Source organism: Fusarium flagelliforme (genome assembly GCF_020744385.1).
Source record: "Fusarium flagelliforme strain FIESC 12 MPI-CAGE-AA-0113 chromosome Unknown B0J16scaffold_4, whole genome shotgun sequence".
Classification (NCBI taxonomy): Eukaryota; Fungi; Ascomycota; class Sordariomycetes; order Hypocreales; family Nectriaceae; genus Fusarium; species Fusarium flagelliforme.
Window position 1 is genome coordinate 4,352,588 of NW_025763506.1, and position 24,256 is coordinate 4,376,843.

Sequence of the window (24,256 nt, forward strand, 5' to 3'; positions counted from 1 at the left end):
CATATTTTGACTTTTGATGAGGCATAATGACTCCCTTACCTACACGGAAGAGGTTAGTCATGTAGAAAATCCGCATTTTATCTTTCCAACAAGTCATTATATCACATGCTGTTTCAACAGAGTTTCCATGCGATCAAAACCTTACAAGGCAAGACGGACGCACGGAAACGGCGATACAACCTGACAAAGACGTTCGTTGGGATCCATTGGAATCTTTCCTATCGACATAGTCGGGAGCATATGCGGAAAGACAAGGAAGAAAAACAGTCCGTTTGGTGGCTCACCGCGCATCAGCCAGTCCGACCCAAAGCCCTTTCCAGCGATCATGCTGGAGTAATAAGAATGGCCTGAGAGTTATTAGTCGTCAGGTAAACGGTGCTTGATGAGGCAGATTAATCTCTTTTGAAACATTGGAGGAATATGACGAGGTTAATGAGTGTCTAACGTTGAAAGATGTGGCTAAAAACCTCCGAACGTCTCCAGCATTGCCTCTGTTCCCTTCACTCGAGAAAAGACCGATCCACTGTGATTTGTTGAAACACGAATTTTGGATAAGCGGCCCTATCGGGCATGGATAGAGAGGGAAGCGGCTGCATATTGACAGTTCTAATGGGTAACGAATAACAGGTCACAACTACTGGGACCATTGCAGTTGAATTATGCTGTGTAAGTCTCGGATGCTATTGACTCTCTTGGGTTGAGCGCTGAGCAGGGCGGGGTAGTAAGACATGAGTGACTAGTGGCGAGCTGAAAGTCAAGGGAAGCAGCCCATACAATGGCATTGGCGGGGTGAGTGAGAGGCCTGGACCGTTCCTTTACACATAATGCCTCAAATATTGTTCAAGAAGCGTACAATGGGCCAATTGACAGAATTGCTATGAATTCGATAGTCTTTTAACTATTGTCAAATAATTGATAAACTAATAGAATAGAAAAGCATAAATCTTTGATAGCCAATAGTGAACGGCCTTGGTGGGGAGAATGAGAGGTCTAGGCTGTTCTTTTACACATGATGCCTCAGCGCATACTAAGCGAGTCTAGGGAATAGCAAGATTGTGTATGGGCTATGAACTTCGACATAAGTATAAAGTGAGCGCACGACGACCGCTGACAAGTCGATAAGCACATCAATCCTCCCGAAGCCTCTCTCCCCGCCTTGCTTTGTTTACATTCAATCTCACACATATCACAACATGACTCGCGAACCCTTCGACGTGCAGGTCCACTGGCCAGCCGACAACATAAACAACTGGCCTGACAAGAACGGTGACTTTTACAAAAAGACCGGCATACACATGTACCGTATAACCAAGGACGATTACAACCCGTTCTACACATACGAGGTCAAGATCCGCGCCGACTGGCCTTTCACATATACATTCTACGACGAGTCGGGGGACGACTACTCGGTGTCCATCTGGATGGTAGGGATGAATGAGGACCATACGGTCAAATTCAACTCAGATCGCCCTACCATTGTCCGCGTTACGGGGAGCTAAGTGGAAATAAGAATATTGGGCAGAACAAGAAGATGGCTGGCATGTGACCCGACGAAAGCGTTATATAAGACTATGGCTGGCCGCCTAATTTACGAGTGCTTGGGTGGGAAGATTACAGGACTGGACCTAGCAAAGGTGGAGCTAGATCATATTGACCTTCTTGTTATCGAGGGTAGACTTGTCTTGGGCATGTAAGAAACTTACAGCTCGTTCCTCCACCAAATTATCTATCTATGCGTGACCTTTGGAAGCCCTTTCTACTCTAAGTGCTACTGAAAAAGACATCTCCAGTTTTAATCATGGTCCGGCAAATCTAGTGCTCCCGAGACACGCAACCTGGTTCCCATGGAATAAAGCCAGATATCTGTCAGTTAATCAGCGGGAGGGAATCATCCGCAGTATCCAGAATGATGTTTCCAGGACCCATATCGCAATGGCAGAAATAAAGCTTTGAGCAATCCATACCAAAGTCTCTGCCGTCAACACCACAGATGTCTTTTTGATTCATAATTTTAGTTGCTGCAGAGTAGACATTGTTCAGATTAATCCGCCAGTTTGCTTCACATAATTTAGTATCGGTCGTTAAGTCAGGTGTGATAGTAAGCCTCTAGGAAGGAAAGGATCAGATCTCATTTGTTTGGGAGTCACTGCGGTCACATGTTCTTTTGCTGAGTGAGAGTCCCGGCGCGATCTGCGTCTAGTTTAAGTTTTTTCTGACGAGCAGGCTCTGCAAATTATACATACAAAACAGCTTTTTTGCGTCTTTGGTGACCCACAACAGTTTGAAGCCGGCTATAGGTATTACATATGGCATAACTCAAGGTTATAGGCCGGCGTGATAGCTACCAGCCGAAACGGTTACCGAAAGTTCAATTATGCTTCAATGCAGTCACTGTTCATAGAATGTGTATGCATTATTTACTGTGCTAAAACGGTGTGATGGTCGCATCAGGCTCAACCATCCAGCCGGACAGATTCTTAACGCTAGCTCGAGACGTGGGTAAAATAGCCATTCGTGATATTTTTCTGCGGCTGACCCCACTAATTGATTGTTATGGGTACAAAATAGCGAGACAAGCAACCCAGGAAATCGCTTTTAAAAGAGTCGATTTTCAAGGAATCGTCAAGCCGCCGGGTCGTCGGCACTGCAAGATCGCCAAGAATTGGATGATTTAGCGAAAAAGCGCCGTATTCGCTTCTTTTAGAGCGGCCAGGGCCGCCCGGCTTTTCCTCCTTGCATATCCGTCGGAGATCATTCCTTTTTGGCTTTTGTTTTTTTTATCCATTAGGAAGGTACTTGTTTTCAATGCTCTGGACAACAGGCAGCGTGCAGGAGCTGAAAGAATAATGTAGCATGGAACTCCACATGAAACATACTTGCATTACACTATCGAAAACTTAGAAAAGACAGTGTCGAGGGATCAACTACGATTGGGTGAGTGATACAACAGCGTTACAAGCAGAGTGAGTAGTAGTCACAAGATCGACAGTCTAGACCTTGACATCTATCTCACAGTTACGAGATACCAGAGACAGAAGGCAAACTCACCTTTAAAACTGTACACGTTCAATGTGTGGTGTTGTCATACGAGGGACAAGTACTACGATGCACGTGTGTGAAATGGATCATCTGGGATAGTGCATACTATCGTTACATCCGCCTTGATGATCTATTGTGTTGAGAAGGAAATCATGTGGTTAAGGACTTGGGAAGGACTTAATCAGAGAGCCCACCCGTCGAAAGGATCTTTCAAGCTGGTCCTTGACATATATAAAGGCCATCTACCTCCTCTAAAAGCTTTCCATTCCATCATCAGACATCCAACAAATAAATCACATTCCCAAACAAAGTCCATTCTTCGATCCTCACCCAAGTAAGACACACCTCTATTCTCTCTTTCTCATAAACTGCTTCGAACCTTCTGGCTAACCTCTCAGTACTCCAATCACGATGGTCAACCCACTTTACGTCGTCTACGTCTTATCCGCCATCACCGGCGTCCAGGCCTGCAAGAGGACCTGCTCTGCTACTGGTGACAGCGGTGGCACTTGCACCTATAACTGCACCCACGTATGCTCTAGCATCTCCGCCAATGAGGCTCGCAACACTTTCCTTGCGGCTCTCCAGAACGGCGGCAACTCTTGCTCTGCAGTAGGAACGAGCGGTGTTAAGTGCAGGAAGACAGCTAGCTTTGGGAGCTGCTACAACCACTATTGGTCTTGCGGAAGCGGCTGCTAGATAACTCCCGGTTGACGCATTGTGAACGAAGCGGGTATAACGGATGGTTTATGTCCAGAACATGGTCTAAATGAAGACATTTTTACTCTCCTTGAATGTTGCTTAGGCTGCCTTTATTTCAACCCACGCGTCAAGGCACCCTTATGCGAATTTTATCAAAATCAAAATAAGGTCATTGCTTCGCCAGAACTGTGAATTCGTCTACTCTTTTGGGGTTTGAGATTATTGTTGATTGCAAATGTAGACTAGTAAGCATTTCACACTAAAAACCGTCCATTTCGTATGTATCAGTAGATTTATGGCCCAACAAAACCCGGTAGACGTTTGCTGTTTCTTTTTTAATGGAATGTTGTGTATATAATCGTCGTTTGTGGCTCCGCGCAGTGGCTTTCTTTTAAATTTTTAAATTTACGTCGGGCGCCGGTGACGCATCGGCCAAAGTTCCTTCCGACCACAACCAAGAGGTCTTCCATTCAAGACTTCATATTCTTGTTGTTGTCCCCTAATCCTCCACCTTAGCTCGTTTCTTCGACGCGTGCGCGTCATTCAACGGATTCTACAACCTCGATCGAACCCCTCACCAAGATCGCCACCTACCCACAACGTCTAAAGGCGCACGTCTATTCCACTCCTTGATTCCTCATGGTATTGGAAGAACTGGTCCCAAAAGAGACGAGATAATTTGGTCACTTTATGCTTGCTTAGACTAGCACTTAGAAGACAATTCTTCTGTCCAACCTGACTCCATACCGACCACTTCATGATGGCTGCCGTGATCCGATATCCGTATCACTCCGCCACCAAATACCGTTTCCACGAAGAAGAGACGGATGCCATTGTTCGAACTGTCTCGTACCATCGCAAAGACTTCGACCTCGCTGTGATCTGGTTCTCACCCCGTAAACATGACGATATCCGGTTTTCGATAGCAACGCCTTTCCCGCGGTCTCCCGATGTCGGGCTCAGCTCTCTCGATCGACTACCGCTCGAGCTCTTGCGCGACGTACTATCCCGTTTGGATATGCATTCTTTGTTCCAGATTCGACAAACAAGCCTCCGATCGAGAGAAGCGGTAGACTCCCTGAAGGAGTATCAGATGATAGTATTGCATGGACTGAATCTTTATTGCGCTCTGCTACGAACACAACTTGCCAGCCACATTTCCTTGCTCGACTTTTACGACGTGCTATGCACCAAGACTTGTAGCATTTGCGGCCAGTTTGGCGGGTTTGTATCCCTCCTAAGCTGGGCGCGATGCTGTTTCAGATGCATCACGAAGTCTGTTCCGAGGGTCCGGGTCCGTACTCTTGCTGGTGTTCAAAAGCAATTTCGCTTGACCCAGACCGGGAGAGAACAACTGAGGTCAATCAAGACCTTGCCTGGAACATATACGATGTCGAGATCCGAGTACGAGGGCGGCATTACCATCGTTTCTCATCAACAGACTCTTTTAATCAGTCAAGAGCCAGTATATGCGCTGAAGAGAGCCGGGCCACCGAACCGACGTTTACGAAATCCCAAGTTTAACTATATGGGGTCGTGCGCACTCCCTTATTACGATAAGTTTACCGGCAATGTCGAACACGGAATGTCCTGTGCTGGATGTGAACTTGACAAGGTGTATTCCCGAGAAGGACTTTTGGAACATTTCAAATGGTGTCAACGGGCACAGGTGTTGTGGAGATCAAGTGGTGGAGGGAAATAGGCTAAGCATGTCAGCAGGACGGTGACAGAAGACCTTTCTTCTAAGGCTTAGGCCACTAAAATAAGATTGTCTAAGTCATTGCTTAATGCGGCAAAAGCTACTCGGGGTCTGCTAGTGACAGATCTGGTGATAGTATTCAAGGCTTCATGCATGTTTTTGGTCACAAACATCGTCCTTCCGTTATCTGATATGGAACAGTGCTGCATTAGTCTATATCATTCTCTATTTTTATTTTGGCCGCTAAAATAGTACAACTTTAAACTTGCTGATGTACATGCTGTGTAATTGAAGTTTGCGAGCTCGTATGCGCATGATTGTCTGAGTTTAGCTCATAATAAGCACATTTCGTTAACTCCAACTCATCTGCATTACCATTGCCAAGTATGGTATCTTGTTGATGTCGCGTGTTCTGGCGGGACTTGCGACTCCAAATACCCTCCGTAGTGGATGCTTGCTTCGAGCCATCTGTATTGCCGCTTGAACTCAGATTCTTTAAGCCACACCTCTTCCAGACAAACTTGATCAATGGGCGCAGGGTTGGAAGACAGCAACATATAACAGCACTAGAGAGGTTAATTACATGAACATTGTATCGAAGTTGAAGTATGTACCTGTAAACTTCCATGCCTGTCCAGATCATCAGGTCGACTGTCCCCCATGTTGGGTCTGAGAGATCGACGGTGATAACTTTGGTCAGTCGGATGATAGTAACGAAGCACGCGCTGTTAAAGTTAGTAATTGGCTGATATCTGTGGGCTGGTACTGTCTTACAAGCTCCCGAAAGTGAGCATCATTGCAATCAAGATCTTGTGATACAACGGGACCTTGAGAGTGAAGATATAAGGAAGAGGGAGGAGCATCAAGCCAATGTCAGTGATAATTCCACCGATGGCGACTCCGACGTAGAACTTGGAAAGGTCGATACAATTCTGCTGTGTACCATCCCAGAATGTGTGTATGGGCCAGCATGTACGGATGGACGGAACGTACTAGTCCTTGTGTTAGCTGTGCGAATGGTGCATCTTGCAAAAAGCACATACTGTTGAGATGGCCCAGGAAACGATGAGAAAAACAAATCCATGGAGAAAGTAACGCATGCTCGATACACCAAAGATTTGGTAGAAGAAGGCTACCAGTGACAATCTGGCACAAGCCAAAGCTGTGGTATAGAACATCTCGTTGGCGACAATTGTCTTGAAGAAGCGCTCGATATTCTTGGGATCGTCTTGTACAACCCACGCGAGATGTCTCCCGAGGCCGAATCGAAGCCACAGCATACTTCCGATGAAGACACCGATGGTGTTGAACTGCTCGATCGTCAGATGTGCTTTGCGTTAGTGATAAACAGATGTATACTTACAGCGGCAAAGTATGCAAGCCAGTCATCCCATCCCAACTTCTTGTCTGTTATCCTGGCTGAAAAGAACCGACACGGAACTATAAGCATCATCATAATAAAGAAGGCAATATGCGTAGCGTAGACTTCATGCTGTCGGCTCTCCGCTAGGAAGGCAGCGTCGACGGTTTGAGACGCCATCTTGCTAGCTTGGAAAAAAGAGGTGCACTACGGGAGTTAAACTTTACTAATTCTAATGAGCACATGCTGTAGATATGGGCTAGTAAGTCTTAAATGATCAGCGAAGTTATTTCCCCATTAGATTGGGTACGAATTGACGTTTAGGGAGGTTACATTTGACGGGTCAGATTTGACAGGTTCATGACTCGATTCAAGGGTTTTCGATAGACGGTGGTAATGTCAACCGCCGTCAAAGCGAAAGTATAACTTATGGGGCATTAGAGCCGTACAAGACATAGCCCGCAGGGCTCTCATGTTAGCGCAATACCCAGTTCCAATCTACTTTGAATCTTAGAAGCGATACTGTAAAAAGCTAGGAAAATAGACAAAATGGACTAGATTCTAGTATAAATTCTCTACTATATAAAATAACATTTTTTCCTACTTTTAAATAGCTGTACTAGAAAGAGATTTACTTAAGACGAAGGTCGGTGGTAGATCCCGGTCTCATGCTAACACTTGAGACCCCTGCGGGCTGTAACATCGACTTGGGTTCCGGAGATGGATGCCAGGATCCCTTGACGAATTGGACATGGCATACAGGCACCAAGATTGCTTTAGTTACAGCAGCTGAGCGGGCACAATGCCATGGGCATATAAAAAGCTTGATATCCTCGGCCATTGATCTACTGTGTGCATCGATACAACACGCCACGTTTATCTGGGCAGTCTGTGCAGTCTGTGCAATTGCATATTATCCTGGCATCTGCTCACTTTCTCTTTTCCCTTCTGGAATCATTCTTCACCATGCGTGCTTCAATGCTTCCCACCATCTTAGCAGTGCCGGGTGCATGGCACACAGTCGAGTCATTCGACACAGTGAAGAAGATCTTTACAGATCGCAACTATGACTTTGTCAGCCAGAATGCACCTGGAGTAGTTGACGCCAACTCCACTGTAACAGGAGATGCTGCCTCACTGCGGACAAACTTGCTCCAACCTTTGGTCGAGGCCGGTAAAGACGTTATTGTCATGATGCATTCCTACGGCGGCATGTATGGCTCGCAAGCAGTTCAAGGACTGAGCAAACGCGAAAGAAAAGAATCAGGCAAACAAGGTGGTGTCGTTTCGCTCGTCTACGTTTCGGCAGTGACACCTCTTGAGGGCCAGTCGACGCTGGACATGATGGGCACTGATGCACAACATCTCCCGAGCTGGGTAGTTTACAACGTAAGCAAATTTTCTAATCCCTGTGCTGTGCCGCAGGGCCACCAAGATTCTAGGCCACTAACCAAAACCCTAATCAACAGGAAAACACAGGCTTCGTCACCTTCACGGGCGCAAAGGAAGTAATGTACCACGACATTCCCGATGATGTCGCAGCGCATTACATTCCTCTGCTTCGGCCTCAATCGCTGAACAGCATGAACACTCCAGTGACATACTCTCCTCTTACAGATCCCAACTTTGAGGGCACGGCGGGTTACGTTCTTTGTGGGGCGGACCGTGTCGTGCCTTTGACTGGCCAGGAGCAGTATGCGGCAATAGGGGGCATCGGACGTACCATCCTGGTCGAACAGGCGAGCCATGCTTTTTTCGCTACTGCACCTAATGACACGGTCAATGCTGTGCTTGAACTTTCGCAAATCTGATCTCCTGAAAATGGGGTTTCATTTTCAGCTTGGTGATCGCGGATCATCGAGTAAGACGTAAATCTCTTATCATGGGGCAAAGCTGAAGAGGGTCCCTGGACGGGGGCATCAGCAAGGGACTAAAGCCGGGCACCGTTGACGGAACAATGAACTATGCCATATAAAATGCCTTAGAGGTACTATAGCTAATCCCAAAACAGTAACCATTTCATCGAATTTCAGGGAATATTCTGCTGCTCCTTTCCATGCCACATGTCAATTAATCTGATGCTGTGACATCTTACCGATACCAAGGTAAATGCCGTATAGACTGCGGAATTTAGGCCTGGGGTCAGGCGCCTCAATTAATACTTGGTCAGATTAGATCAGCCGGAGACCAATTCCTCTACAGCCTCAGGCCTTGTACTGTACCAGTAGTCCTGACACTGACACTACACCACTCAGGGTGACAAAGAAGCTAGCTAGCGCACTAGATAAACCATATAAAGTGGAGCGTTGGCTCTTGCTGCCTTACTGCCCCAAGTATAGGGTAACTAATAACAGTTGGGAGTCCCTTTTATCCACTTACTTTTCAGTATGAACTCGCTGTATCCTACCCTGAATTCCATTACAGATCTACAGAGTCGGGCAGGTAGAGAAGAGTAGTAACATGTTGATAGCAGGTACTGGGCATATGGCCAGGTGGGTAACAGAAGACCTTTTGTATATAGCTGAGGCATCGCTGAGGTAGTAGAAAATGCATAAATTATTTCGTCTCTTATGTTCTCCGCGGTGAGCTCTTCTGGCACCCTGACGGCCTCTCATCTAATCGTGCTTTCGCTTCTTCCCTCCCAGGCTTGTAGAAACGGGCTTGGAACCGGGGCTGACTATCGGCCTTGTAGATGTAAGCGTAGGTAGAGTCTGACATGTGAGTGACGAGAAGACGTGTCTGGATATCCGATGCAAGAGACACGGTACCCTCGGGACGATGTAGCTGGGCTAAGCTCAGAATGAGACAAAAGAGGTAAGGGTCCTGTCGTCAGTCCGGAGGAATTATTCGTCGATATCGAATGTCATACAAGCGCTTGACTGGGTTGTTGGTCAAGCCACGCGGGGCTCGGCTGGGGGTAAGTGATTTCCGGTGCTCTTTGCTAGCGTTGTATCTGTAATATCCGATAACGGGATCGCCATGGTTGACGACCTGCTCTTTCTTTATGCGAAAGACACACAGATCTGTACATTTGTATTGAAATACATATCTGCGGTAGGAGAAATAGGGGGATTTACTTGATAGACTGGTTAGATGGCTGAAGGCATTTTGCAAAACGACAAGACGTACTAGATATGGATAATGGGGCTTCCTGGACGACGAAACATGCTCTCCACCCAGACGAACTTCTCCCTTGGCCCAACATCTGTGGCAAGCTTTTTCGCGTCGTCTGCGGTGTCGGAAAAAGGATCAGACACAAAACTCGTAGGGGCCGTAGGGTCATCATCTTCGAACTGCTGAAAGACGCAGTTCGCGATGGAGGTATGATATGAGGTCCAGAACAAGGGGTGCAGCTGAAACTTTGGGTTCTGGACACTCAGACTGTGTAGGGATCTCGTCGAGCTGGGCATGATGTAAATTGGTGGTGATATCTTGGTTGCGGATGAAATGTTTTCCTTGACGCTGAAGAAAAGCTCGTTTTTCTGCTTGCTGAGGTTTATCGAAATGCAATTTCTGAATGGGTACGTCACAAGACAAGACATTTATAGAAGTTGATGGTAAACCTTATGCTAATCAAGGTCCAGGTCCAAAAGTATACGTTGTGAGTCACAGCGATAGTTACCACACGTACCAAAACTCTCCTTCCGTGTTGGAAGCACACATCGCCTCTCCGACAATTTCATGTTCAAAGCCACCAAGAAGCTCGTAGCTACGACTTCAGTCTCGTCCCAAGGCTGTATGTATTCATAGCCGTCAAAGACCCTATCAATTCGGACTTTGTAAATGCATGTAGAAGAGAAACGATAAGAGAAAAATATTTAGCTTTATGAGGTAATGGCTTGCCAAACTGATTTCAATATAAATATTTAAACTTTTGACTCGTCCAGGCATCAAAAGGCTTAACCGAAGAGTCTGTAGGGCTATCGCTGATCGCTGATCAGTGTTCACTGTTCCGCAAACATTGCTCGCTTAAGATGGTCGGAAAGATCAGTTACCGATGTAAGTTAAATCAAGAGGATCGTGCAAAGCCTCCGCTCAGCTGCCTGGCTCATGGGGACCAGAAGCTACTCGTTGACATGATAAATAAGAAGGTAATCTAAGATTGTCCCCCTTTTTTCAACAGGTTCAATAGTTGGCCCACTGCTTGAGGTAATGCTTCACACCATTCTTTCAATGTGCAAGAGTCAGGTTCTCTTCCCAAGCACTCGGCTGTTGGTTCGATGAATGTGTAGGTCCCAGTATTGTTGCCCTTTCATCTCTCGTTGATTGCATTATTTGGTCAACAACGTAAGGGAGAGAATGTGGCTGGCTGACATCCCTATTGCTCATTAGTGCGAAGTAAACTCAGAGCTGGCCTATGCAAGGGAAATGAATGTCTCATACTACCCTTCGGACCAACCGATGTCAGTATCGATAACACATGCTAGAAAGGATATGAAGAGGCGTTTTTCATAACGAAGTTGTGCTCATCTGTTGGTTCTAGCAAGATTGGTAATTTGCCACAAGCCATTTGTCTCCAAGTAGTAATAAACAAATTTTACAGAGATGCTGTTTTAATTTGTCTATAACCGGGCCTTTATTCCCTTGAATATTTCACCTTGTGGGCTTCGTTCTATACTAACAAGAATCATGAGGAGACCCGCATTTGTTTATGCCCTTTTAGGGTCTGCAAGTATTGTTTCGGCAGTGGAATACGCGCCAGGTCAGGATACCTGGTGTATGACATACCTTTCTACTTATCTTGTTCCAATCTCCAACCAGGCCAACGCGCCGGCCTTGGCAAGGCCTACCAAAGAGCCAGGGAGACAGCCGATCGCTCCGTCTCTGAAGCCAGGTTCTGTGACACAGTCGCTCGACCCGATAACTGAGCCTGTGATCGATGAAGTCGTCACCTCTTCATTGTCAACAGAGCTTGGCTCTACCGTCAGTACAGATGCCATCCCAACCTCGAGTGGTTTCATCGAGCCGGCCGGACGATCCGTCATATTCCGAGTCTCCGTTCTCGACAATCAGAAACGCAGCACGAACAAGCGACAAGCCATTGGGGGGTTTGTTGGGGATGACAACCCTCAAAGCTGTACATTCGCTGCAACCTTCAATCTTGCCGATGGTCAGTTGTTCGAAGACGGTGCACCTATTTACTATTCGGGGGAGAGCTACAAGGAGTTATCGGGTCTGGACTTTCCGTCCAGTGGGTCTATTACAAATACATTTGAAGATACCGGTCGGCTTACTTTCAGGAACTCTGGTTTGCCAAATCGTAGGGCGGGTTTCTGTCAGACCCCGGATGGTATAGTCTATATGACTTTTACCAATGGACCCGTTGGGTGCATATCTGTCGAGCTTGTTGTATATGACGGTAGGATCGCCATTCCTCTATTACTTGCATGTGCTGACTAGCTTCCAGTCACACAATGCCAAGATGGTCGGCTCATTGGTGACGATGACGAGACTGCGACACCCTTTGAGACGATCCCCCAAGACACAGCCACAGCTAGGGAGACTGATCCCACGGTGACTTCTGGCATCGAGGATGTTATCACAATGCAAATCTCATACAGCTCCACCGATTTCATAACCCAGTCTGAATTGATGGAATCCTCCCATACTTCTGATCTCGGGGTATCCGACATAGTGTCTTTGGAGACTACCGTTACGGAAACTGCGACTCCGGACACTATCATCACGGATACTACCGTGACGGATACAGCTATCATGGATACTACGCCATTAACTACAAGCACCATTGGCGTGGATGTTACAACTGGAGTTACCACCGATACTACTACCCTGGCTGCTAGTACTACGACTGCAGAGGCCTCCGCCACGACCTCAGACGCCCTAAGCCCCTCCTGCAGCAATATCGACAACCCATACACGGCTTCTAATGGGGTTACCTTTACCCTCTCTTGCAACACCTTGATCACCTCTATATTGCTTAAAGACCCCTACGTGAGTGAATTCATTCCGTGCTTGCAGGCCTGCTCGGAGGATGAAGCATGTGTGGGAATGTATTTCTTTAAAGGAGGCACTTCTTTCGATTCCTACTGTTACCTGTTATCGTACATCTACGACGATCCTGCAGTGGAAGATTACCGTTTTGATGTTGCTTTCAAAGATCCTGTCACCGCCGATACAACTGCCGCGGCTACAGATACCGAGACTGGCGATATCACCACCGCAGATACCACCACTACAAATACCGAGATCGTGGATACCACAACTACAGACACCACTACCGCAGTCATTCCTGCTGGCGATACCACCACCTCAGCCGCCCCTACAGAGACTTCTGGTCTTTCAACCTGCGATGATCTCAGCAACCCCTTGGAAGTCGGCGATGGCACTTATGACATTTCCTGCAATGGGTTTAGATTACTCACAGACTCTTTGACGTTGATGACCAATACCTTCCTTGACTGTATCCAGGCTTGTAGTCACAATAACAACTGTATTGCAGTTGAGTATGTTGTAGCTTCTCGGATATGCTACTTAGCCTTTGCCTTTGAAACCGAAGAATTTATTATGGAGGATGGATATTATTTTGCAATTCGACAGAGGGCTTAAGACATCGACCTGGAGATATATCTGTTATCTATAAAATACTTTCATCCTATTGCAAGTCGGGACAAGCCTCGAGTTAGGTCTAATGACCCCACTACACCGCCTTCGTTCTGCAATGACTTCGTCACTCTCAAGACATATGGATAATATGCATACTGCTTGAACTTCTGCATTAGCCAAACTTCGCACTGATAGACCTCATGGGACTGTTGACTTCTCACCATTTCTGTACGCGATCTCGTTCATCGAGCATCTTTGCTACCTCTATGGCTTGTCTCATGTTGAACTTGTAGCCAAGTGCCATGAGGCGATCTTTGATATAGTACCTAGCCAAGGGCGGGCAAACGTCAAGACTTACGATGCTCGTAAAAGGCCAAATGAGGTACCGTGCCTCTATGCTGTTTTGTGGCTCGAGTAGGTCTAGGTGGTAGGGAACGCTGGCTAGTATATCTTTGACCAGCTCTGCGCTCTCGGCAAGTACTTTATCCGTTGTGAAATCTCTTGCTTCGAGGGATGTGTAGTCCATATCAGGATCTTCGCTGGAATTCTCTCTGCCTGAGCCGTGTTTCAAGACAGAAAATATCGATTGCAGCAGACTGAGATTTATCAGCCTAGCAACGTTGTGTAGGCGAGCTTCCTGTTGATCTTGATACCGATGCATCACACCTTCAAAGGTATGGAGGTTGTGACCCTCTTGGTGCCTGCCATTGCCATCGATGGTATCAACGACTTCAAACGGTGCCATTTCACAAAGGTCCTCGCGAAAGATAGTCACCTGTTCATGTAACTCAAAGGTCTCCCTAAGCACTTCCTTGGCTGTCATATCTTTCGTGTTCGCGGATATCACAGCTATGCGCCGAAGGAGAGACATGATACTTTTGCTGATAGAGTCAAGGAATGGAAATGAAGATGTGGCATCCTCAAAAAGTTGATGAAGTTCAGGGGATACTGGGGTTTGATGAACGATGGAGTCGATCAGCACATTCACCCCGGCATGATGAAATAATAAACGCCCGAACTGACTTTGGAATTGTCTCTTGCCTCTTAATAAGAGAAGCTGAGAGGATCCCCGAATGTGAGCAGTCCAGTTTTCGGGATCACCGCCAGTATGGAAACTCAGGGCCTCGAATGCTGATAGCAAAAGCACGCAAAGCAGAGTGCTATCGAGAACGGCCGTTTCGGGTTGGCTGAGTAACTGATTTGTTTGGACCAGTGATCTGGCATAGTATTGCCGAGCTATACGCGACAAGTTGTCATCTCTGTGTTGTAACGCCATTGACCCCAAGGCAGACGCACATAGGGCCTGTGTGACGTTGTCATCTTTTACCAAGGAGGAAGAGAACTCAGGCAAGTATGCAAAAGTTCCTGAACGTGAGAAGATGAAGAAGAAATATCCTAAAGCGGTGGCCTCAAGTGGCAATGGAACGCTTTTCGTGACGGGCTCAACCACATCGTGTATTGGCCCTTGGGAGCGATTCTCGACAACTTGATTGCGTTGGCGTGACTTCTCTGTCACTTTGAGTGTCTCATCCTTAATCTTGAGTACTCGAAGGCTCCGATATTCACACCTGGCGATATCCATACGTGTACATGGAGAACATCGAGGTTTCTTCTGGTCACACTAGTTAACAAATGGTTAGCATGAGTTTCTTGAAACTAGATACAGATTGTGCCACTTTACCTGTGGCTATGGCATATAGGTACCTTTCTCCTCTTCAGACGACATGGCTCACAGGCTTGTGAGGGTTTCCCTGCGAAGCCCATTCTAGTCCTACGACCCGACTGGTTGGGGCTGATTCGATCGACAGCTTGGGCCAAAATGGGCCTGATCTATGAACAGTATCCTCAGAGAAGTGGTACTGCTTGTGGCTGTGTAATATTTCCCCGTCACTCGGGAATACGTATGAATTTATGTGAAAGAGGCATGTTGTTTCGACGCCAATGGGGACGTTTTATACTAGATGATGTCACTAAACTCTATAGAGCCTAGGGTCGAAATGACATACCATGATAGGTTTAGCTCATGCGTCGATCAATTGGCGGCTGTGCATGAAGTTCGCTGAAGGATTTCTTAGTGCTTACATAGCATAGCATTGTATTGACTCAGATTTTGTGAAATTACTATGATCCACTGAGCATTCGCATTCGCATGCGACAGAAAAATAGGTTGAGATGATCTCATGGCAAGCATTACCGACCTATCATGGTAGACCTGGTAGCATTGAAGGATTGTTTATAGCCCTGCAGGATCGTTCTCCATGTCAATTATATCAGTACCCTGAGCTTCTCCAGATGGAAGCTTGATATGTTATATAATGCAAGCAGATTCCGACTTGCAATTTCTGTCTGCTCGTTAGCTTTCGCTTCTGATTCACAAAGACTTAATTCATCATCTTCAATATGAAGAATACCCTCAAAATCACCGCCTTGCTATTGGCAAGCAATCCTCTGGTAAGTCAAAGCTTTCCGATAACAGCTACCACGGTAAATGTGCTGACTACTATGGTTCAGACTCCAGCACTTGCATTCCCTACCATGGGTTCCTTCAGACGCGCCACGCACAACGTCACAACCAACGCAACCATGGCTCCTATCGTGGGCGATGACTCGTTCAACTTCAACATCTTGGCTTACATGTCAAGCGCTCCATACCAAGGCGCTGATATTGGCGAAGTTCTTGTTGCCGCCAACAATATCAAGGACGGAGACTTCGAAAGTTTTTATGAACAGTTTAACGCCCTGGCTACTCGTGTCCACGACCAGGCTGTCGCAATTGACGCAAAGAGGCATCCCGTCTCTGCTAGAAATGCATTTTTCCGAGCAGCCACTTATTATCGCGCCGCCGACGTGTATCTTCATGGTAACTGGAGTGACCCGCGAATTATGGACTTGTGGCAGAAGCAAGCTGCAGATTTCAACAAAGCTATTGCGCTGCTGCCGCAGCCCGGGGAGCGAATAGTGATTCAGGCGGACAATTTTACCATCCCAGCTATCTTCTTCAAAACCAACTGGCCCGGAAGACGCCCCACGGTCATTCTTGGACAAGGTTACGATGGAGCCATGGAAGACCTGTACCATGTCATGGGCGAAGCCCTTCTCCAGCGTGGCATGAACGCTATCGTGTACGAGGGTCCAGGCCAGCCAACGGTCCGCCGATATCAGGATCTTGGATTCATCCCCGAATGGGAAAAGGTTGTAACTCCCGTCGTGGACTATATCCTCACCCGCGATGACGTGCAAGCCGACAAGATTGCCTTGATGGGTTATTCATTCGGTGGTTTCCTGGCCCCTAGAGCTGCTGCCTTTGAGCACCGACTTGCAGCCGTTATCGCCATCGATGGTGTTTATGACTTTGGGGAAGCTATCCTCCAACAGTTCGGCCCTGATGCTGCCAAGGCTGTTCGTGCCGGGATGAAGAAGGAGGTCGATGGTCTTGGCAAGCAGCTTCAGGCGGACCCGGATTCTCCTACAACCTTGAAATGGGGTGTCAACCAAGGCGAATGGACTTTCAAGACACAGTCAGCCTATGATTTTGTCAAGAAGGCCCAGGGTTACACACTTGAGGGGCTTACTCAGAAGATTAAAGCTCCTGTGTTTGTCGGTGAAGCTAAAAGCGATGTCTTTTTCGAAGGACAGGCTGCGAAACTGGCCAAGGAACTGGGAGATCTTGCCACGTATCATGTATTCGAGGATGTTTTGGGTGCCGGTGAACATTGCCAAATTGGGGCTTCAGTGTTGATGAACCAGGTCTCTTTGGATTGGTTGGAGGATGTTTTTTGCAACTAAGAGAAATCCAGATGCGATCAATTAGACATTGGTTGAAGATTCCGGGGTATTTGGGGTTTGATAGTGCACATCAGTGATAAGATTTGGCAATGCATAGTTAATAACCCAACCTTCTGGTCGTCTTCTCCTTGTCAATAATGCTAGCAGTGACTGATAAGTCACAATCAATTATCGAAAGCTAGCCGTTTCCTTGTCACACCACTCCCAGAGCGTCGCCGCAACATCCGAACCCCCTTCCTTCTTGCTCTGAAGGGATTTTACAGTATCCCTCCCCAAGCCCTGCGTCTCGATCCTCCCCCAAGGGATAATATACCAACCGTTGTGCTCAGAGGTGATTTCAGAGGACCAACCGGCATAAAGCTCAGTGTAAGCTCCGTAGATCGGCGGGTGTAACATCCCGCTTATCATCATCTTTCCAATAGATGACACGTGACGCTGTAGCTCTGTTTTCAAATTCCCTGGATTGAATGAGACGCTCACAATACCATCCTTGCCGTATCGTTTGGAGAATTCCGAGGCAAGAATCATGTTTCCGTATTTCGATTGGCCATAGTCAATGGTTGGCGAGTCGTGTACCTTCGGGCTCCCTTCTGCATCAAACTGTACACCATCCTTAAGACCGTTCGTAATTCCAGCCAGAGAGGCGGCCCAGGTGACCCTAACAGAGCCAGGTGGCGCTACAGAAACGGTGCTGCGCAGTATAGGCAGAAGAAGCGCAGTGAAAAGGAAGGGCCCTAGACAGTTGGTGCCGATCTGCAACTCATGACCATGACGACCCTTACTCCCAACGGGAGGCCACATTACACCCGCATTGTTTGTCAATACATCAAGCCTTGTCTCTTTGCCTTCAAAAGCCTGAACAGCTTTCTTGATGGAGGACAGGTCCGAGAGGTCGACAGCTAGAAATTCCAGTCGCCCCTTGGAACTAGGATACCGGTCCTTGATATCCGAGATAGATTTGAGCGCCTTGTTTTCGCTGCGACCGGCAACGTAGATGGTGGCGTTCTTCTGATATAGGATTTTGACCAATTCCTGACCACAGCCCGCGTAGCCGCCAGTGACGATGTGGACTTTGCCGGCCTGGTCGACGAGATTATTCTCAGTCAGAGTGGGTGGGGGTATACGAAATGATTGTTTTATGATGGCGCCGAATTTACTCATTGTGAGCCAACTTGTGATTCCAAATAGATAAATGGTTTACTTGTTGAAAGCGTAAAACGATATGAGGGAAGCAAGTCTCTAGAGCGAATATGAGCTGTGAGGTCTGACAATTGAAGGCAAGGTTACTTTCAAGGAGTTGGTTTTGTAGTTGGCTTTATATGCAATTTAAACTTACGTTTAATAGTATCTGACATGATGTCAATTGACTTACAACACCGCGACTGCGCAACTCCGCAATCCCGCAACTCTATAAGCCCGGACTTTATAACTCCGGATTTTATAACCCCGCGACTCTACAACTCAATAGTGCTATTACCTTGCATTCCTAATGTACTGCATGTAAGTATTTTTAATTTTAGTTTTGAATGTGTAAATAATAAAGGTTATCTTGGTCTCTCACTTGTCTCTGCGGGTAGAAACTTGAGATTATTGCATAAGGTATAGTGCGTATAATAACATGCCATGACCCAGGTGGCTATGAACTAGGACGGATCAGAGACCATAACGTGATCACAAACGTTTCCGGACGTGTTGAGGGTGGGACCCTCCATCCTGCCGAGATCTCGTCCCAGATAATTGGCAATTTCCCTCATTTGAGGTTTATCTATGATTACTGCTACGCTAGATCTTCATGGTAACAGTTTATTTTACAAAGCTGCTTTAACTAGAAATATGTACTTACAGTTGTAATTAGAGAGTGGATGTACGTGTTATAACTCGTGGATAGGATAGAGCTTGCTTACCTCAGATACCCCGAACCATCAGTTCCCGATGCAGGGCAAACCAAAAGGACCGGGCAAGACCTCCTCTCAGCTGTCCGCTCACGGGGCCAGATGCTACGCTTTGGTAGGGCATATAGGCAACGGATGTTAATGTATTAATTTAGGTCTGTCGGCAACGTTGGGTGTACTCAGCTTCTACTTGCGGATGCCAATACAATGTGCTTTAAGTGGGTTAAAGGGCGCTCTAAAACTGTTCTCATTTCTCAACAAGGCCAATAGTTGGCCGGCCGCGTCAGCCAACGTTACTGCACCATACTCTCGATGTGCAAGTGTCAGGCTCCTTCCCAAGCGCTAGGCGAAGCGCGGTGGTAAGACATTCTCAACTAAAAGGGTATACCATACGTTAATGCCGGTTGGGCCACTTGTACGCCTCGATTGCTCGGCCAGTCAAATAGACTGGAATAGCTGGTCTGACCACATGCCAAGAGCCAATTGTGGTGAGCTGAACAAACAGAAGCACCAGATCATTGCGTCTACTACAGGATACGTACCAAATCAGGCTCTCCAGTCCACACCAGTCTCCGGCGTAGACGATAAGCTAGCCAATGGAGGAGGCCCAAAGCTGGACCGTACAATACATGCCATGAATCGTAACCGCTTGATGGCATTGTTGTTGTCTGTAGGGTCTGTTTGTAAGCGCTGCGCCATCCAGAGCCTGGTTATGTTCTGGACATGACTCGGATAAGGCCCGGAGACTGACCCCCATCTGCCTTCCCTATCTACTCGGGATGCCTTGGGGTCCTTTTCATAGAAACATTGCGCAGATTCAGAATGTTGGGGGCCCGACTTCAGGCCCTATCCAAGTAAGCCCAACACGTATTCAGCTTTATTGAGGTTACATTCTTTTCACTTTCCCAAGTAGTAAGGCTGGTTACAGCGTTTAGATAAGGCCAATGTATCTGTTGCATTTTCTATAAATAAAGAGCATTCCCAGGTAGCTCTATCATAGGGTCTCACTCATGAAGCACAAATCATTCTCTTCTCAGCTTTGTTTGCACCTTCCAACCTATCTATAAATTGCCTACTTCTATCTGTAGAAACAGTAGAATACAACAGACTATCTACATACCAACCCATCAGATACTATTTGAAGATATTTATACCTTGCACAAGACATTATATCTATACACCACAGACCACTATGTCGATACCGCCTGGCACACAACTTTCCGACTTTCGCATCGGTTGGGTCTGCATTGTGGAAAAAGAATACTACGCAGCATTGGATGTCCTAGATGAAAGGTGGTCTTTAGACCACAACAGTTCCCTCGAACCTGGAAGCAACGCTACAAGTGGCTATGAACTGGGGAACATTAGAGGCCACAACGTGGTTATCAACATCCCTCACCAAGTCAAGGGTGGACTCCTTCATGCTCAAGAGATTACGTCCCAGATGAAAATCAACTTTCCTTACATCAGGTTTATCTTGCTTGTTGGCATCGGTGGAGGCGCGCCCGCGCTTGCGAAAGACGACGATATTCGGCTGGGAGATGTAGTCTTTGGAGACTTTGTCATCCCGTACAAGAAGGGAAAAGAGCTAGACGACGGCTTCGAGATCGATCCTGAGAGACTGAAGCCGCCGCAGCAGCTTTTAACAGCTGTAACGGAATTACGCTACAGATTGAGGAACGATCCTGTGGATCGTATCTTTGAGGAAATTGCAAACAACAGTGACAGCAACAAAGAGGTTTACCGTCGCCCGGCCGCGGATCGATTACTGAAGAGCAGTATAACTCATCAAGACGATGTCTGCGAGTGTCTACAGCCTGGATTGGGCGAAAGTCTAGGGCTGGTCGCGCGGAAGGCGCGCCCATCGACAAATTACATACAAACCCATCGTGGCGTTGTTGGATCGGCGGATCAAGTCCTCAAGAACGTCCAGGAGCGAGATCGTCTTTCTCGTGAGAAGAACATCCTTTGCTTCGAAATGGAAGCTGCCGCCGTTATGAGGTCGACTAAATGCATTACTATACGTGGTATCGCAGACTACGCCGATGGACACAAGAACGATGACTGGCATAGTTATGCTGCTTTGGCAGCGGCTGTATGCGCCAAGAAACTCTTGATAGTTCTTCGTCCGGAAACTGTTCGTGGGATTAAAATCGACCTTGGTCTATTTGAGTTCGCGCTCCGTTTCCAAGGCGTTACTGCTCGCATCAATACCAATTTGGGAAGCAAGGAGAGAAATGCTCAAGACGCCTTCAACAAGACGGAAGAGGCCATTGATCTACACGAAGATCAGACCAAGCTCTTCACTGACTTTACAAACGCACATAAAGGCAAAGACCAAGAAATGAAGATCATGCTGAAGTCCTCCCATGAGGTCCTACAACAGCAGCTCGAAATGTTGCAGGAGCAAGTCAAGCGGCAGCGGAAAGAAAACAAAAGTAGCGATTACGTAACACGAGAGGATTGGAATTCGCTGAAGGAGAGAGTTGAGGAGAGAAAGCAAGATGTGAACTATGCTACCGAAGCCCTAGGTAAAGTTGGTGATCTTCTTGGAATTGCGGGCGGACATACTGGAAACAAACATTTGGGATTCGCGAAGCAGTATGTGGACTGGGCAGGGAGGGTGATTGATTGGCTCCTTCTCCTTAAACGTAACTCTAGTCAAGCACCCAGTACGGCACTATCTGACGGGGTCTCCCATTCATCTCGCAGCTCGACGCCCCGATCCAGCTTAACAGTATCGAAAGCTAGTCAAGGCGAATTCTTAACTCCCAACAAGCCGCGAAAAAGGGATATGTGGAAGAGATTCTTTCCTGGCGAAAGGCGAGACCAACCAGATCCCGAGCCTCTCAACCCTTCCCCAGATACACTTTCGGGTGAGGGGATAGCCGACAGAACACAAGTTCAGCCGAGCCTCGAGACTGCCAGATCTTCGCCAAACACACCAGCGGATGAGCGGAGACTGGACAAGACACAAGATGAATCGGATCTCGAGACGCCGAGTCCTTTACTAGGAGCACCATCAGATCGGTCTGATGGTGTTGATCAGTCTGACGGTGTTGAGTCTGACGGTGTTGATCAGTCTGATGGTGTTCCTGTCCCACCTACGCATAGTCCTCCTCCTATACCTTCGAATCGTAGAAGGCGTCCACCCCCTCCACCCCCTCCAGAGACAACTTCACCTGGCGGTGCCAAAAGACCGCCACCTAATCCAAGACCCTCTGCTCAACGTACACCTATCGAAGGCTCCAGTAGCTCCAATCACAGGACGGAGAGCCAAGGCTCTAATAACCTTGAGGTATCTCAAGATACCTATGAGGATCAGGATAGCAGACTTCCTTTCAATGAAAAGATGAAGAGGTTTCAGAGTGCGCATAACAAGGATAGGTAGATTGATAACATTTAAGTAATACATTTCTGTTCATTTGTTCCTATTTCTTAGCCTTCTGGAATGTCTGTATAAATACTCTTATAGCTTTTCAGAGCTAGCAGGCTCGTCATGTACCTTTTTACCATATGTCAGGCTAAAGATTTCGGTCAGCGGCAAGGACCGTTGTAAAAGGTCGTGAAGGGTGGTACTCAATACGGAGGGTACCATGGTGACGTGGACTATGCAGGTTGCTGTTCGAGGCTGGAAAGAGCCAACATCATACGCTAGCTGCAGCAATATCTGACCTCATCAATTGATAGGCGTCCAATTATATTTGTGGTCTTGTTGGTCATGTACAAGACTCCGGGAGCCTGATTTCTGGTGGGGCGGGGTCAACTTCCTCAACCCTTCATCCCTTCAGTATTTGATGACTCTCTTTCCCAGTCTTTCCTTTGTTGGATTCCAACGATTACTATAGTATGACTTCTCAACCGTTCGTTCTGAAAGAAGGCGAAGAGGCTAATTTCTCCTTTGCGCCCACACCGACGTACCTTTTTCGACTTTATACACCAAAGTCTAAGGGTAGAACTAGTGCCAATCATGTATCGTCACCAGCCTCTCTCAATCGGCGACAGGGGACACGCCGGATACAATACCCCAGTTGGCAGGACATTCTACAGCTTCCCCCAGAAATTGCGGCTCCAAGATTGAGTGCTCATCTCTTGTGGGGGTTGTCGGGGTGTGGGGGTTGTTGTAATCTCATGTCTTGGTCAAGCTCTCTACTACTTGTGCTTCAGTACGGGCTCTACCGTCACAATCATTGGCGTGACAGGTCGCCTCTTTCCGAAATGTTCATTATCATGATTGACACCCGGGGCTTTCCCCAGCGAACATTCCTTCGCGACCTGGATGCACTGGAATACTATTTTAAATTGCCCAAATTGGATGCCGACTTGGAAACGCTCAAACGTTTGCGCCTCCCAGGAAAAGAGACATACTTCGGCGAGTATCTTACACAGGGTTATTTGGAGATCGAAGGTCATTGCTGCCAAGTCTCTATGCAACAGCTGATCGATACTGGGCTGTTCAAACTCTGCACGTTTTCGGATTGGGATAATTGGGCCAACCCGGTACTCACCATTCGTCGAGATTATTTTCTTACCGAGGAAACGGATATTGAACAAACCCGTCTGGCCATATTGATGGGTTTGATAAATATGGAACCGCGATTTGCATTCCCTTTCGCTGCAATGTTATTGTCATTACGTGCACGGGATACCAAAGATGAAACTGTATGGAATGCATTTCATGGGATGTTTACAGGTACCTATGTCTCCATCAGTCTGTGGAGCCTGACTTACAAGATTCTATAGACGAGGAACGGAATGGTGTAGATATCATTTATGACGTGGATATTTATGGACCGAATATTCGTATGAAAGAAGTTGATCAATTCAGAAGGCTGGTGGAAGCCATCAGAAGCAAAAGGCCAACGGATTCCGTAGAGCAGATCTCAGAGACCTTCCAGAGTTTGTCGGTTGCTACCACTCAGAACCCAGTAGGGGCTCGGTGACGGAGATTTGTCTCCCAACTTTCAGCATCGGCATGACGGTTGACCATAGAGACACTGGAGGGCTGAAGGCCGAACTGTGACATGGCTTCCAAAGTTTCCGGGTAGTCATCAGCTGCCGGGGGGGTATTTCTTTAGGATATGATTTGTTAACAATGCCGTTGTCCTAGTTACATAATGGGATTCGTCCTATAGAGCACTGTAATTTCGCAGATGACAATATCTTTAGTGTTCAACTTACTATTGTTGCTGAAGTTGCTGACTGATCCGCGTT

The 24,256-nt window shown here is 47.1% G+C and overlaps 12 protein-coding genes across 12 annotated transcripts; 8 read left to right on the top strand and 4 right to left on the bottom strand.

Moving 5' to 3' along the window:
- The first annotated feature begins 1,105 nt into the window (after positions 1 to 1,105).
- Positions 1,106 to 1,769, top strand: B0J16DRAFT_415295 (uncharacterized protein). The gene has a single exon (XM_046133511.1). The coding sequence runs from the start codon at positions 1,194 to 1,196 to the stop codon at positions 1,497 to 1,499; it is 306 nt and encodes a 101-aa protein (XP_045983630.1). The 5' UTR covers positions 1,106 to 1,193; the 3' UTR covers positions 1,500 to 1,769.
- Positions 1,770 to 3,317: 1,548 nt separating this feature from the next.
- Positions 3,318 to 3,920, top strand: B0J16DRAFT_343086 (uncharacterized protein). Its single transcript, XM_046127965.1, has 2 exons — positions 3,318 to 3,373; positions 3,438 to 3,920. The coding sequence occupies exon 2, from the start codon at positions 3,451 to 3,453 to the stop codon at positions 3,736 to 3,738; it is 288 nt and encodes a 95-aa protein (XP_045983631.1). The 5' UTR covers positions 3,318 to 3,373; positions 3,438 to 3,450; the 3' UTR covers positions 3,739 to 3,920.
- Positions 3,921 to 4,501: 581 nt separating this feature from the next.
- B0J16DRAFT_320763 (uncharacterized protein) lies at positions 4,502 to 5,443 on the top strand (the record flags this gene model as incomplete). The annotated part of the gene is made up of 1 exon (XM_046125594.1): positions 4,502 to 5,443. One exon carries the CDS (start codon positions 4,502 to 4,504, stop codon positions 5,441 to 5,443), a length of 942 nt encoding a protein of 313 aa, XP_045983632.1.
- A 195-nt stretch (positions 5,444 to 5,638) lies between these two features.
- On the bottom strand, positions 5,639 to 7,007 carry B0J16DRAFT_343089 (uncharacterized protein). The gene is made up of 5 exons (XM_046127966.1): positions 6,804 to 7,007; positions 6,484 to 6,750; positions 6,215 to 6,432; positions 6,055 to 6,165; positions 5,639 to 6,006 (listed from the first exon to the last, which is right to left on the bottom strand). Exons 1-5 carry the CDS (start codon positions 6,978 to 6,980, stop codon positions 5,700 to 5,702), a joined length of 1,080 nt encoding a protein of 359 aa, XP_045983633.1. The 5' UTR covers positions 6,981 to 7,007; the 3' UTR covers positions 5,639 to 5,699.
- A 615-nt stretch (positions 7,008 to 7,622) lies between these two features.
- B0J16DRAFT_343091 (Alpha/beta hydrolase fold-1) lies at positions 7,623 to 8,849 on the top strand. Its single transcript, XM_046127967.1, has 2 exons — positions 7,623 to 8,189; positions 8,270 to 8,849. Exons 1-2 carry the CDS (start codon positions 7,767 to 7,769, stop codon positions 8,609 to 8,611), a joined length of 765 nt encoding a protein of 254 aa, XP_045983634.1. The 5' UTR covers positions 7,623 to 7,766; the 3' UTR covers positions 8,612 to 8,849.
- Positions 8,850 to 9,786: 937 nt separating this feature from the next.
- B0J16DRAFT_343094 (uncharacterized protein) lies at positions 9,787 to 10,643 on the bottom strand. Its single transcript, XM_046127968.1, has one exon. It carries the CDS (start codon positions 10,340 to 10,342, stop codon positions 9,929 to 9,931), a length of 414 nt encoding a protein of 137 aa, XP_045983635.1. The 5' UTR covers positions 10,343 to 10,643; the 3' UTR covers positions 9,787 to 9,928.
- A 778-nt stretch (positions 10,644 to 11,421) lies between these two features.
- Positions 11,422 to 13,515, top strand: B0J16DRAFT_145655 (uncharacterized protein). Its single transcript, XM_046121963.1, has 2 exons — positions 11,422 to 12,159; positions 12,208 to 13,515. The coding sequence occupies exons 1-2, from the start codon at positions 11,430 to 11,432 to the stop codon at positions 13,365 to 13,367; spliced, it is 1,890 nt and encodes a 629-aa protein (XP_045983636.1). The 5' UTR covers positions 11,422 to 11,429; the 3' UTR covers positions 13,368 to 13,515.
- B0J16DRAFT_145653 (uncharacterized protein) lies at positions 13,431 to 15,255 on the bottom strand. Its single transcript, XM_046121962.1, has 3 exons — positions 15,069 to 15,255; positions 13,586 to 14,985; positions 13,431 to 13,519 (listed from the first exon to the last, which is right to left on the bottom strand). The coding sequence occupies exons 1-3, from the start codon at positions 15,126 to 15,128 to the stop codon at positions 13,495 to 13,497; spliced, it is 1,485 nt and encodes a 494-aa protein (XP_045983637.1). The 5' UTR covers positions 15,129 to 15,255; the 3' UTR covers positions 13,431 to 13,494.
- A 509-nt stretch (positions 15,256 to 15,764) lies between these two features.
- B0J16DRAFT_415300 (Alpha/Beta hydrolase protein) lies at positions 15,765 to 17,254 on the top strand (the record flags this gene model as incomplete). Its single annotated transcript, XM_046133512.1, has 2 exons — positions 15,765 to 15,815; positions 15,876 to 17,254. 2 exons carry the CDS (start codon positions 15,765 to 15,767, stop codon positions 17,148 to 17,150), a joined length of 1,326 nt encoding a protein of 441 aa, XP_045983638.1. The 3' UTR covers positions 17,151 to 17,254.
- A 17-nt stretch (positions 17,255 to 17,271) lies between these two features.
- B0J16DRAFT_343098 (short-chain dehydrogenase) lies at positions 17,272 to 18,419 on the bottom strand. The gene has a single exon (XM_046127969.1). It carries the CDS (start codon positions 18,309 to 18,311, stop codon positions 17,319 to 17,321), a length of 993 nt encoding a protein of 330 aa, XP_045983639.1. The 5' UTR covers positions 18,312 to 18,419; the 3' UTR covers positions 17,272 to 17,318.
- Positions 18,420 to 20,234: 1,815 nt separating this feature from the next.
- Positions 20,235 to 22,433, top strand: B0J16DRAFT_399866 (nucleoside phosphorylase domain-containing protein; the record flags this gene model as incomplete). The annotated part of the gene is made up of 1 exon (XM_046132471.1): positions 20,235 to 22,433. One exon carries the CDS (start codon positions 20,235 to 20,237, stop codon positions 22,431 to 22,433), a length of 2,199 nt encoding a protein of 732 aa, XP_045983640.1.
- A 350-nt stretch (positions 22,434 to 22,783) lies between these two features.
- On the top strand, positions 22,784 to 23,806 carry B0J16DRAFT_372739 (uncharacterized protein; the record flags this gene model as incomplete). The annotated part of the gene is made up of 2 exons (XM_046130485.1): positions 22,784 to 23,704; positions 23,786 to 23,806. The coding sequence occupies exons 1-2, from the start codon at positions 22,892 to 22,894 to the stop codon at positions 23,804 to 23,806; spliced, it is 834 nt and encodes a 277-aa protein (XP_045983641.1). The 5' UTR covers positions 22,784 to 22,891.
- Between the last annotated feature and the right edge of the window lie 450 nt (positions 23,807 to 24,256).